The sequence below is a fragment of the Schistocerca gregaria genome, chromosome 3 (genome assembly GCF_023897955.1).
Source record: "Schistocerca gregaria isolate iqSchGreg1 chromosome 3, iqSchGreg1.2, whole genome shotgun sequence".
Taxonomy (NCBI): domain Eukaryota; kingdom Metazoa; phylum Arthropoda; class Insecta; order Orthoptera; family Acrididae; genus Schistocerca; species Schistocerca gregaria.
This window is the reverse complement of record NC_064922.1, coordinates 136,799,714-136,812,530: the sequence shown is the minus strand read 5'-3', so window position 1 is coordinate 136,812,530 and position 12,817 is coordinate 136,799,714. Positions and strand designations below refer to the sequence as shown.

Below are 12,817 nucleotides of genomic sequence, written 5' to 3'. Positions count from 1 at the left end.
TTCTATAGTGCATAATAACATTTCACCGACAATGAAACATACTTTTCAATGCAGTTACGAGACACAAAATTGTAGTAAAAGATCAGATTTGTTTTATATGTGTTTGTCAGAATACTTATTTTCACTTTCGCAAATGAACTATAATGAAATTGAGAACTGCTTCACCAAATTTCATACTTAGAAAGCATATGAGCAGGAGTGAATAGAGAAAGAAACCATAGCCTAGTGATATTGAAATGGAAATAGAGCACTCAGAAATATCGTTTATGAATGCATAATTTGTGCATGAAAGTAAAACAAGACCATTCTTTACTGCCATGGAACATAAACTATGTTAACAGGAGAAATAGTTAACTATGCATGGATACTGGACAATTATAAAAGAGTAGACACTAGTGGAAAGTGAATTAACATGTGTTGTTCCTTTAGAGTATGTTCAGAATACAAAATCTTATATTTCTTCCTAAATCTTCACTGATATGTAACACCACATGTGAACGTTTGACAACTGGTAACTTTTTTAGTGTTCTAACACATTACAGTTTTTCATGTACACCTCTTATTCCAAACAGGTCTGAGGGACAGTTAAGTATAAATGTCTCAAAAGCGATTAGAGTAAAAGAAAAATGATATATGTTTTGGTATGTGTGACATGTCAGTCACTCATAAAAAATAACTATTCTAAAGGCTGACTCTATTTGAATAGTGAATAATTTAAAATATTTAAAAGCCTGGAACATGTAGTGATAATATCAACAAAAAATTAAAATAATGAATAATACACTATAAATGTGAAACTACACATTACTGATCAAAATAATGAAACAAAATGTGTAACTAGCAGCCATTACTATGTTAAAACTTAAGAATAATCTGCAATAAATAAGCATTTATAAAATAGTTTATTTAACATTAGCTGCAACTATGTCATTAAGCAAATCTGTCAGTAATGCTCACTAATGCCTAAGCATTTTAACAGCTGTACTGATACTATAAATCTTGCCTACAGCTGAATACTGTGGGACCAAAAGACAAAATTTTTTTGAAGAGTCTCACTTTTAATATCTGCTTCTCCTAGTAGTTTGTAATAATCACATATTATATTGCAACCAGATTACTACAACCAATTCAGGCTGTAGATAGGACTAACTCTGTTTGTTGCTAACCTCAGAGAGAAGCAGAAAACAGGCAATATGACTTGATGAAGACTCAAAAACAAGGCATTTCATGAATAATGAGGAAAAAACTTGTTATCAAAACTGTAAAAGATGAGTTAAGATTGGGAAAAAATGTGATATAGTACGTGAGACTAACCCAGAGATCCTGGAATAAATGTCGCCACCACCACTATGAGTTCAAATGTCTGGAGAAGTAATGGAACTAGAACAGGAAATATGAGTAAAAGGGTCAAAGAGAGATCCATAATTTTGTATGTTTGTGTGGCTCAATGCCATTGTTGGTAAGTGTCAGATGCAAATCTGAAGGTCCACGATTGAACACTCAGCGAGTTCTAGGATTCTTTTCTGTCACCTATCACTCCTCTCCGCTATGGCAATAATTAAAGAATGGAAAGTCCAGGATGGACCATGTTGCTAAGGCAATAATTTGTATATGTGAAAAATGCCAAGGTGCATCATGATTTTGAGTCCATGTTATGTTCAAACCAACCTTTGCACTGAGGGTAGCTTATACTTCTTATGTATGTCAATGATATCTCATGTGTTCCACATTCAGCATCATGTATTTTTGTCTTTGTTCTTCACTAATATAATCTGCAATTTTACGAGGTGCATTCAAGTTCTAAGGCCTCCAATTCTTTTTCTAATTAACTACTCACCCGAAAACGATGAAACTGGTGTTACTTCTTGACGTAATCGCCCTGCAGACGTACACATTTTTCACAATGCTGACACCATGATTCCATGGCAACAGTGAAGGCTCCTTTAGGAGTCTGTTTTGACCACTGAAAAATCGCTGAGGCAATAGCAGCACGGCTGGTGAGTGTGCGGCCACGGAGAGTGTCTTTCATTGTTAGAAAAAGCCAAAAGCCACTAGGAGCCAGGTCAGGTGAGTAGGGAGCATGAGGAATCACTTCAAAGTTGTTATCATGAAGAAACTGTTGCGTAACGTTAGCTCGATGTGCGGGTGCGTTGTCCTGGTGAAACAGCACACGCGCAGCCCTTCCCGGACATTTTTGTTGCAATGCAGGAAGGAATTTGTTCTTCAAAACATTTTCATAGAATGCACCTGTTACCGTAGAGCCCTTTGGAGTGCAATGGGTAAGGATTATGCCCTCGCTGTCCCAGAACATGGACACCATCATTTTTTCAGCACTGGCAGTTACCCGAAAATTTTTTGGTGGCGGTGAATCTGTGTGCTTTCATTGAGCTGACTGGCACTTTGTTCCTGGATTGAAAAATGACATCCATGTCTCATCCATTGTCACAACCAACAAAAAGAAAGTCCCATTCATGCTGTCGTTGCGCGTCAACATTGCTTGGCAACATGCCACATGGGCAGCCATGTGGTCGTCTGTCAGCATTTGTGGCACCCATCTGGATGACACTTTTAGCATTTTCAGGTCATCATGCAGGATTGTGTGCACAGAACCCACAGAAATGCCAACTCTGGAGGTGATCTGTTCAACAGCATTCGGCGATCCGCCAAAACAATTCTCTCCACTTTCTCGATCATGTCGTCAGACCGGCCTGTGCGAGCGCGAGGTTGTTTCGGTTTGTTTTCACACAATGTTCTGCCTTCATTAAACTGTCACACCCATGAACGCACTTTTGACACATCCATAACTCCATCACCACATGTCTCCTTCAACTGTCGATGAATTTCAATTGGTTTCACACCATGCAAATTCAGAAAATGAATGATTGCACGCTGTTCAAGTAAGGAAAATGTCGCCATTTTAAGTATTTAAAACAGTTCTCCTTTTTGCCGCTGGCAGTAAAATTCCATCTGCCGTATGGTGCTGCCATCTCTGGGACATATTGACAATGAACGCGGCCTCATTTTAAAACAATGTGCATGTTTCTATCTCTTTCCAGTCCAGAGAAAGACAATCGGCAGCCTTACAACTTGAATGCACCTCATAAGTCTTAAATTCTGTGTTTAATTAAATAAGGTAACTGAATGTTAAAAATGGCATGCTCTATTTAGTGCCAAATACAGTAAATGTTTTTCATGAAAAATTTTATGCATTAAATTTGAAAAGTGCAAATGTTTTTGTAAAAATATTAATTCCATAAAATAGTTATGGAGAATTTAATTTAGCTTTGTTGCATTAGTATTTTAATAACCAATTTTTGCTTCTATGCCTCTGTATATTTTGTAGCCTATATTTTACTGGTGTGGATACTCCTTACTGACTTCAGTGCTGTCAGTGGTTTTTGTATTAACTCTGATTCAACAAGAGTCTGCTACCTGGCATTTAACTGTGTTCAAAATCACTTAGACATATTATTACTTTCCAGTTTCACTGTAAATTGTTTAAGCCAAGCAATTGTCACACATTACTTGTGTATGGAAGGTTGTTTTTCTTGGGTAATTTGAAAAACTGTAGGTGCTGTTTATAATGATACTTAATGGACTCTGACAAACTATACAATTAACAAAATGTTGAATGTCTAAAACATAAAGTGACAGGAAACAGCAGTTTCTTGGCATGCACTATGACAATCCATTGCTTGATCTGAGATCAGTACTGAGATGATATAGGAAAGAAAACAGTTAACTGTATTTTGTTCTTCAAATCTTAGAAAGTTGATGAATTATAAAAGAAAGAAACACAGTGCTAACATAGGAACAATGAGATATAGTACACACATCTTAATGGTACAAAGAGATGTTACAGAGCAATACATTCCAACTGTCCAGAAAAAGGCTTCCTAACATTGTTAATAAATATCCAAAAAGAATTTCTGATGTTTTGTGTGCAATCACAGTCCTAACTGAACTCATAGAATGGATTAATAGACTGATTCATGCTTTCTGTCATCAGAAGGCTGTCACTAGAATAAAAACAGCTTAATACATAATTTAGTGGCGGAATATGAATATGAATTTCCTTGATGTCAAAATTTGTTAAAAAGTGGAATGATTTTGCCTTTTGATCCTCCAAATCTTTACTACTGAAAGTGCTGCATACACAATTTGAAGCAATGGATTCCATTTTAACCTAATGATATCCATGCTCAGCTCTTATGCATAAAATCTGTATAATCCAGGAGAAAAATATGTTACTTTTGTTTAATGCACCATGTACTGTTCTGTTGTGTGAAAGAAAGGCATACCTAAAAGCAATGAAGATGATAATGTCAGCGAGCAAGCTGAAATAAAATATTAAATCTCTTCACCTTGTGTACAGTTTCCCTGAGTATTTTTTTTGTCTTCAGTTAAATAATGTACATCTAATATCCTATTTCTGTGTATTCCTGCCTTTAAATTTCAAAACTGACATTATCATCTACTGCACAACATTCTTCTCCTGGATCTCACTCATGCTTTCATAAGAGCTGTACACACCTCTAAGTCCTTTTTTGCCACTTCGTACTCGAGGTCTAATTTCTCTCCTTCTAAGTTCACGATGCGTTTGTGGTAAGTGTTGATGATGGATTTCAGGGTTGCTATGACACAAAATATCTGATATAACTGGCAAAGATTTACAGTTTTCTGTGCAAGCCTTTACAACAGTTGCATCACATACATGGGACATTAATGCATTCATTATGTTCATTTAACTGGCATATGATGACAATGTGAAATACTAATTTATGGCTCTCATGACATCTAAGTTATGGCTGTTGTTAGATAAATCAAGATTGTGTTCTAATTGTGTGGTCTGTATACATGTTACCCAAAATTGCATTCAAGTGTTTTTGAAACACACGTACCTCATATTATAATTATACATACTCTTCTTTTCACGTGCTGTAGACATGATTTGTTTCACTCTATTATAACCATTCCTTCCAAGGTATCCAATACTGTTCTCATGACAAAATCACACATTAAACTATAACTACACAAATAACTGCTGTTTGGCAAATTGTGGCATCTGATTGTTGAGATATATATGTATATAACAGAATAGTTCATTAGATCTTCTCTGTTAGTATGCAAATAAAAAAAGCAGTTGTGACACAGGGTTAATCATGAACATTTACATTGCAAATGGTAAGCTGTTTCTACTAAGATAGATTCTTGCTACAAGGAAGTGCACATTTTAGATTTTAAGTCTTCATACTGAATATGTGGAGACTTACAGATTTCTATTTTTTCCCTTCTGTGACAGTGAGATGTGGCTACATTAGAACAATACTGATTTTTAAAGGTCAGTTAAGTTGCTGCCAACTATTATGATTGTACACTCTACTGAATTATGATTACACGCTCTACAGAATGGATCTCCTTTGTGAATGAAGGGAATACATGATAAAATGAAACAATAAACACATTATAGCATATTATTTTGAATGTGTTGCAGGTTCAGGCTAAAAATAAAAATAGTAATAACACAAAATAAAAGGAAAAAAGGGTGCACAGCAGAAAAAGCAAAATCAAATACAGAAGAAGAAATTCACTTACAGAATCTGCAGAAAAATGAATTTACAAAATTAGTTCTAACTTCTGAGTTCCACACTGAGAACTGATGCTGAAAACTACACATATAGCGTAAATGTTAGGATGCAGCTTTAGCATCAAAACCTTGCTGTGTTAAGAATCAAAACACCAAAGCATTTAATTTGTATAAAGCTAGCTTACACTGCCATTTTACACCATTCTTGTATTAATACGCTGAATAGTTACAGAAGTATTTACATTAATGTGAGCACTTCTACGAAATGAAAATTCTATGAAATACTATAAATGAGCAGGATGTAAAATGGAGCAATATTTTTTGGGGGACATGAAGAAAAAAGTTTTGTTAAACACATTAAATGAAAGTATTAACACAAAGACTAATATTAAGGAAGTCAGTGTTGGAAGATGAATAACTGAATGATGGAAACTGAATAACTTTTGCCTGTGTTTTTGTTATTTTTCACTACCTCAAAGTCTTTCTTTTTAACTGCATACTCCAGATCAAACTTTTCATCTTCCAGCTTCTGGATTCTAGCGTGATAATCCTTGAGCACACGCTTAACTGTATCTGTAGGAACATGAAGAAACAAATGAGTTGTATGGTGCTAAGATACTGATGTTACCTCTAGAGACATTGGTCTTTGTGGTGAGAAAGACTTACATGATCACTTTGATCACTGAAAATTGTAAACAAACAGTAAAAAGGTGGAGTGTTCCATGCAAAATCTGAAAACAAATGTCTTGTGGGAGATAATGAAATATTCAATTAATGGTCTAGACCATCAAAGTTGAGTGACAAATGGAGTACCAAATGTTTAAATTGACTAGGAGAAAGAAAACTGTTGTAGTGATATATATGCATACAGCACGACTGCCGTACTCCTCCCAGTGAGGAAAGTAAATCATAATTGAAACAGAAGAGATGTTACCTAAGGGAATGAGAGCCATTTACAATCTTTATTCATATATATAAATGTTTAGTGTAGGTGTGAATACCTGAAGAACACTCAACCAAACTTGTGCCCGAATAGTTAAAAAATACATGCTAAAATGAATTTTTAAAATGATCTTTTTCTCTTAATAATTTTGATACACTGATTTAACTGTGAACATGAATACTGAAAAACATTCACCATCTTTGAGACACAGCACCACTAATGTACTGGACCCAGTATAAGTATACATTCAAATGTACTGCTAGGAAACTGAAATGTGTACACAGAGAGAAACTTCCAAAATATCTACTGGTTTCAGTGATGACTGGATGACTTCTTAGTTTAATTTAAATACTGGAAGGAAAACTTTTCAACACATTACAAATCAATATATGTAAAAATAAGATTATTAACTTAATTTTATGGGCATTTTCACAAAGTTCATATCCAGAAAAAAAATTTGGTATTATATAAAAATTCTGTGCATATGAACATAAGATCTTGCAACACAGTGAGCTTTTCCATGTAGTTGAATTATTGACATATTGTCTTGTAAATATGTATGGACTCAATTATCCCCTCAAGCAATAAATCAAAGAACTCTGAATACTGCAGATTTAGATGCCATGTTTGACACCAACATAGAGTTTAAACAACACATCAACAACAAGAATATTTTAATGTATGTTGAATGGTATCTTGACATATAAGAATTTTCACATCATGATGTTTCTAATTAGAAATTAGAACCAGGATCTTTTTCTTTCATTTGTTATGCTGTACTATTTCAAACTTCTTGTACACAATACAAATATGGACTCAAAGGTTTAAATGTGTTACTGTGTTCCAACAATTAAAAAAGTTAAAGATCCAGTTTCAAATGCAGGCACTATACACAGTTTTTAACAGCTGTGAAGATTCACTCAGCACACAATCTGCTGCAGAATAACTCATTGAAGTCTGACTAACAAAAGTTTTTCAAGTGATGGTTGTGCTCTCATTTTTGGCTATCTGAGTGCATAAATTCACGTAACATATATGCTAAAGAAGCCATGTCACTGGAGATTTCAGAATTGTTTAATTATGCCAATGATGGGAAAATACTGGCAACACAAATGACCTATTGATTCTAATGTGCACCAGAGAAATGCTTATTAGCATTATGACAGTATGCTTTCATACCTTCATTGGCTTCATCAACATTCTTTGGTTTGCCACACCGCTCCTCAATGATTCTCCTCCTCTCGGCTGCTTTCCTTTCTTGTTCTTTCTTCAGTTCTTCAGCTGCTTTCTTTCTCAGCAGTAACTGTTGTCAACAGTAAAACAAGCCATTTAAAACACAATTTACATGATTGAGATGTGTACATCATGTCTTGAGGTGGACAATTTCTCTTGATTTATATTTTAAACATATGTTAATGTAAACACATATATCTTTACAAAAAAGATAGGAAAACAAAAACTACCTGCTCTGAAACTCAAATGTGAACATGCCTAATTTCATAAGAAAAGGTGTGTGTGTGTGTGTGTGTGTGTAGAACATAAAACTGGTACTTACCCTCAGTTTCTTCTTCCTCTCTGGAGTCATGAAACCTTTCTTAGCCTTCTTGGCTTTAGATGCCTCCTCGAGCCGCTTGCGCACTTCTGCGCGCTTGCGGTCGATTTCAGCCTGTTTGGCTTTCTTTGCCTATTGGGAAATAAAAATTACTCAGTTTAGGTACACATAAGAAACATTCTAGTTTGGATTACAGAAGGAACATAAACTATTTGTAATGATTGTTGACATTATATTTTGCTTTAAATTATTCTAAGTCATATTAATGATATAGCTCTGTGATGTACTTATCACTAAATTAATTATTCATCAACCTTGGATGAATATTTTTGTCTTTTTGGTACAAACAAATTTGATCAGTAACACAGCTGATGTTAACTGGAAAATATAATATTAATTGAAGCTGGTGGAATATAAGCTTATATACATTGCATTGGAAGGTTTGTATGGGCCAGTTACTTCTTAATATAGAACAGATGGGAAATGTAATTGGTGGTAGGTACTCAAGGACATGTTTTTTAGGGCACACAGAATTGTTTTGTAAACCTAGCTGTCAATTTAAGTGTTCAAGATGTCAATGGGAATACTTAGTTTCAGCCAATTGTTTCCATGCCTTAGATAAGGCGGCCAATGGGCCTATCTGTTTGTTGATATGTTTCATTATGATTATGATTTCTGTAGGAATGTTGCAAATTTTCTCAGTGAATATGATGACCATTTAATTTGTAAAAAATGGAGATCATCTTCTTCCTTTGGATTCTATTTGTGCATGTAGCTGTTATTTTCCAGTTGTGACAAGTTCTTAACAACAACCTTAATGATTTATAGTCAGATGGGAATGGTGACTAACAGATTACCTTGTGCAAATTTCTAATATTTTAGAAGTGGTTAGAGGTGATAATGACAATGAACACTGTGTCAAGTGAGATGGCAGTAGACATACCCAATGTCACATGAAATGTACCTCCTTAAATATAAAACAAGAGAAACTGTGTTGTGTGCTACAGACATGTTACATTGAAACTGGTCAATGAATAGTAGGTATACCAAAGGGGCAACAGAAGGATGTTTATACAGTACATAGGGAACAAGAAAACACGAGTTAAGGGCTGTACACATTTGAATGTTACAGCTACAATTACATTATGCTAGTCTTAAGGGAGATGTGTTTCAAAATGGCTGGAGCATGCATCAATTTTCAGCAATTTATTCTGACATTTTGCTCTTACTTTTGTGCAAGAGTGTTCCTGAGCATTCTGTAGACATTTACATGCGTGTTATACTTCTAAATTTTCTTCACTTAATTGTTCTTTATGTTAATTTCTTTATGATGAGATAACTTTAGTCAAGAATCAAAATTTTTTTGTCATTTACTATTTTCAGGACTGTATAACAATGGCTGGTCAATATACATTAAGCATAGTTCTGGCTGAAATAATATATCAAAATCCAGCATTCAGAAATTAAAATTAAAGTTGATACAGTTCTAAGTTTTTTAGAACTAAGAATGTGAGAAAATGCATTTCTATTTGTATAAAAAAAGATCCGTTCAGGTACACTTCCTCAGCACAGAAAGTAAGAGAATAAAACTTATTGTTAAACTAATGGCTGTAATACTAAAGCTCCTGGCTTTTGATGCTAATTAAAAGTTTTCTTTTTGTTTTTAAGTATCTTTTTTGGAACTGCATTCGCACAAGCTATATAGGTTGTATATATTTCATCCTTAGTGGCTGAATAAAAGTCTTTTTTTATACCATACATGTTTCGCTTTATTTAAAATTATCTTCAGTGATCAGATGTTTTGCTTCTTAGTGTGTGGAAGAACAAGCATTAAGAATGTAGCACGAAGCAAAAAATCTGACCACTGAAGATGCTTTGGAATACAGTGAAGCATTTATGGTCTAAAAAAGACTTAGTACAGCTGCAAAAGATGGAATATAACCTATGTTACTTCTTTATAAGCAATTTCCCACAGATGTATTACTCACAGCAGTGGATATACTTTTAAATATTTTGGTCACGTTCACTTCATCCTTATTTTCAGGAAATTAATTGTTTCTGCAGTTACACTGTGGGATATGTTACCACAATGGCAGAAGATAAAGAATCCATGAAAAGTATATGCACTACCGGCACATAAGGAAAATCATTAATATGAAGGATCTAACATAAAATTTATTTATTTATTCCATCTTCGAGCATTCTGCATGCTATTGATATGTTGTAGAATAATTTTTAGTTGCTGGACTAATAGTGCTGGAGTTTCTAAAAGTACTTAGGCTAGGAAGCTTTTGTTTGACTTATCAAATGGATTATTCATATTTTGTTCTGGTATTTCATTTGTTAGTTATGATAGTAAGATCCAAAGGAAAAGCTTCATCCTCATGGTCCCAAATTCTGTACATGCCTCCTCGAGACGCTTTCTCTGAAAGGAAAAAGAAAAGCTAGTCAGTAAAGGTGATTTGCATTATAAGATACAAAGACAACATAACTGAAATTTCTGAAATGAATTCTGTTCTTTAATCATTCCAACATATACAAAAAAATTAGAAGATTTGAAATTTGATTCCAATGATAATTATCTGATGGAAATTTGAAAATATTGCTTTTCAGTTAACAAGTCTTCGTGCATACAAAAGATTAACTGATGCAGTTAGGTATTACCAACAAATGCAAACATATTTCAGTTACTGTATTTAAGAGGTCCTTTCCATTACCAAAGAATTTAAAATATCACATGAGAAAATAGTTAGTTAAATTGTCAGTTCATGACAGAGCATAATAAATAAAGAAGAACTATTTACAAAAGTTCTTAGATTGAAACGAATGTCAGGAAAGATAAAAAGAAGGAGTGAGACACATATATTTTTATGTACAGTAATTTAGCTTATATTGTGTTTATAATACATCACTGCAAGCCTTGTCTCATTTAAAGACTGGACTGGCAGATGTGCCAATTTATATGCAAGATATAAATTCAATTTAATATTTCTTTACTGTTTTAGCAAAATTAGCAATGCAAAATTGGGAGAGCATACTTAAGAGAAGTGAGTGTACTTAAATGAATCAAAATAAACATTTCAAAAGAAAAATTAATCCTGAGTCACATGATGCATGCCTGTATTTACTTATTAACAGAAAAATCACTGGATGAACAATGTATGATGAAAGTCTTCACAAACTTACAAAAAAAAGCTCTCACATTTTTCTTCCAAAGTGGCACAACCTCTAGTGGCATTAGAACACATTACCTTACAATTTCTTTGTATGCCAAAGTAAATTGAAATATGTGACCTGAAATTTACTTAAAGCTGCATCATGTGTCTCTACACATTGTCTTTAATAAATGAACAGTTACATTTTGCATATCTGAAAGGCAAAAACAGTTACATGGCAAACATGTAGTGTGTTATTTTGTTACATATATGTTTCATAATGTGGCTTACTGTCTTTCTTGAAAGTTCACCAGTTCTTCATGTGGTTCTGTAGGACCTATAAGATTGCTATCAGTAGCATGAATATATTTTACACATACTTGACAAACATTTCTGATCTGTGAAAATCCACTATTGTTTTCTGATATGGGAAAAACATATTGAGAAATAGTAAATCATTTCAGATTTACAAGAATGTTGTGAAAAACATTATGTTTCAAACAACAGAAATTATGCTTATAGAGAATTTATCATTGAAGATGATGTAACATGATGTTACATCTACCATTTTTCAGCTCTGATGTGCCACACATAATAATTTATGTTGTTAATATATGATTTTGTTGTTGAAAGGTGAAGCCTGAAAGAAGCTATTTCTTTAAAATGTTTCATTGTGTATTGCTGACAATAACTGAAATTTATGAAAAGAAACAGGCCTAAGGGTGAAATAACAGTAAATTCTTTGCTTTCACCAATACTGGTAGTCGTCATAAGTGTAGTTTAGTAAAGGCAACATGCAAAGGGCAAACAAATACTGTACCTTTGTTTCATTTTGTATCTTGTTTCACTGCACAGATGAATGCACCAATGAGACGATGTCCATCATTAATTTTGTTGTACACAGCAGATGATACCATGAAAAAAAAGATTAGAAAACCAATTTATTTTTGTTTGATGAAAACAGGTAATTATTGGAAAATAGAAGCTCCCATATTTCATTATATAAAACTTAATGAAGTTGAATTATACGGATCTGTACATATGCACAACTATCGTTAACACACACAAGACACAAATATGTATGCCTCATAGAAGAAATTAGCAAGAAAGTTTTAAATCTGTAATATAGGGCCCATTGGTGTTTGTACTTGCTAACAAAAATAAACAAAAACTGATTTTATTACCCGTGTCCTGCAAGTCCTTTGGAAATACAAGAATTGTTTGTAACTCACCTCACCTCATCGTCCGCCATGTTTGATCACGTGACTTTTCTTCCTAAACCTAAAACAATTGCAACACCATTGATTAAAGAAGAGAAATTTACATTATATATTAACATGCTGAATGAAATCAATAATTATCTTCTAGCATAGTGGTCAATAAAAATACTTCTTTGGTTAAAAAAGTTAATATGTCTGAAAGAATTGAAAGATGTAATGCTGAATTCTTGTGGCTGGTATACACTGGTGTCCAAAATTAAAGCAAAAAACTGCTATTTCCCCATCCTGTGTCCAATTCATGATATTATCATTCAAAATGTCAATAGATATCATTACATTAGTGCTCTGCATGGAAGATGG

The 12,817-nt window shown here is 33.7% G+C and overlaps 1 protein-coding gene across 12 annotated transcripts in view; it reads right to left on the bottom strand.

Moving 5' to 3' along the window:
• The window catches only part of LOC126353827 (troponin I), a 69,267-nt gene that overhangs the window by 22,169 nt on the left and 34,281 nt on the right, over positions 1-12,817 (bottom strand). For 3 of the 12 annotated variants that reach the window (XM_050002951.1, XM_050002949.1, XM_050002957.1), the window contains exons 2-5: positions 12,475-12,518; positions 10,490-10,507; positions 8,086-8,214; positions 7,710-7,833 (exon numbers count right to left, since the gene is read on the bottom strand). In XM_050002951.1, coding sequence (XP_049858908.1) covers positions 7,710-7,833; positions 8,086-8,214; positions 10,490-10,507; positions 12,475-12,489 — 286 coding nt within the window. In that variant the 5' untranslated portion in view covers positions 12,490-12,518. Of the gene's footprint in view, positions 1-4,533; positions 4,635-6,059; positions 6,161-7,709; positions 7,834-8,085; positions 8,215-10,489; positions 10,508-12,474; positions 12,519-12,817 lie in introns of all 12 variants that reach the window. The other 9 variants (XM_050002954.1, XM_050002955.1, XM_050002959.1 and 6 more) reach the window with 5 other exon arrangements.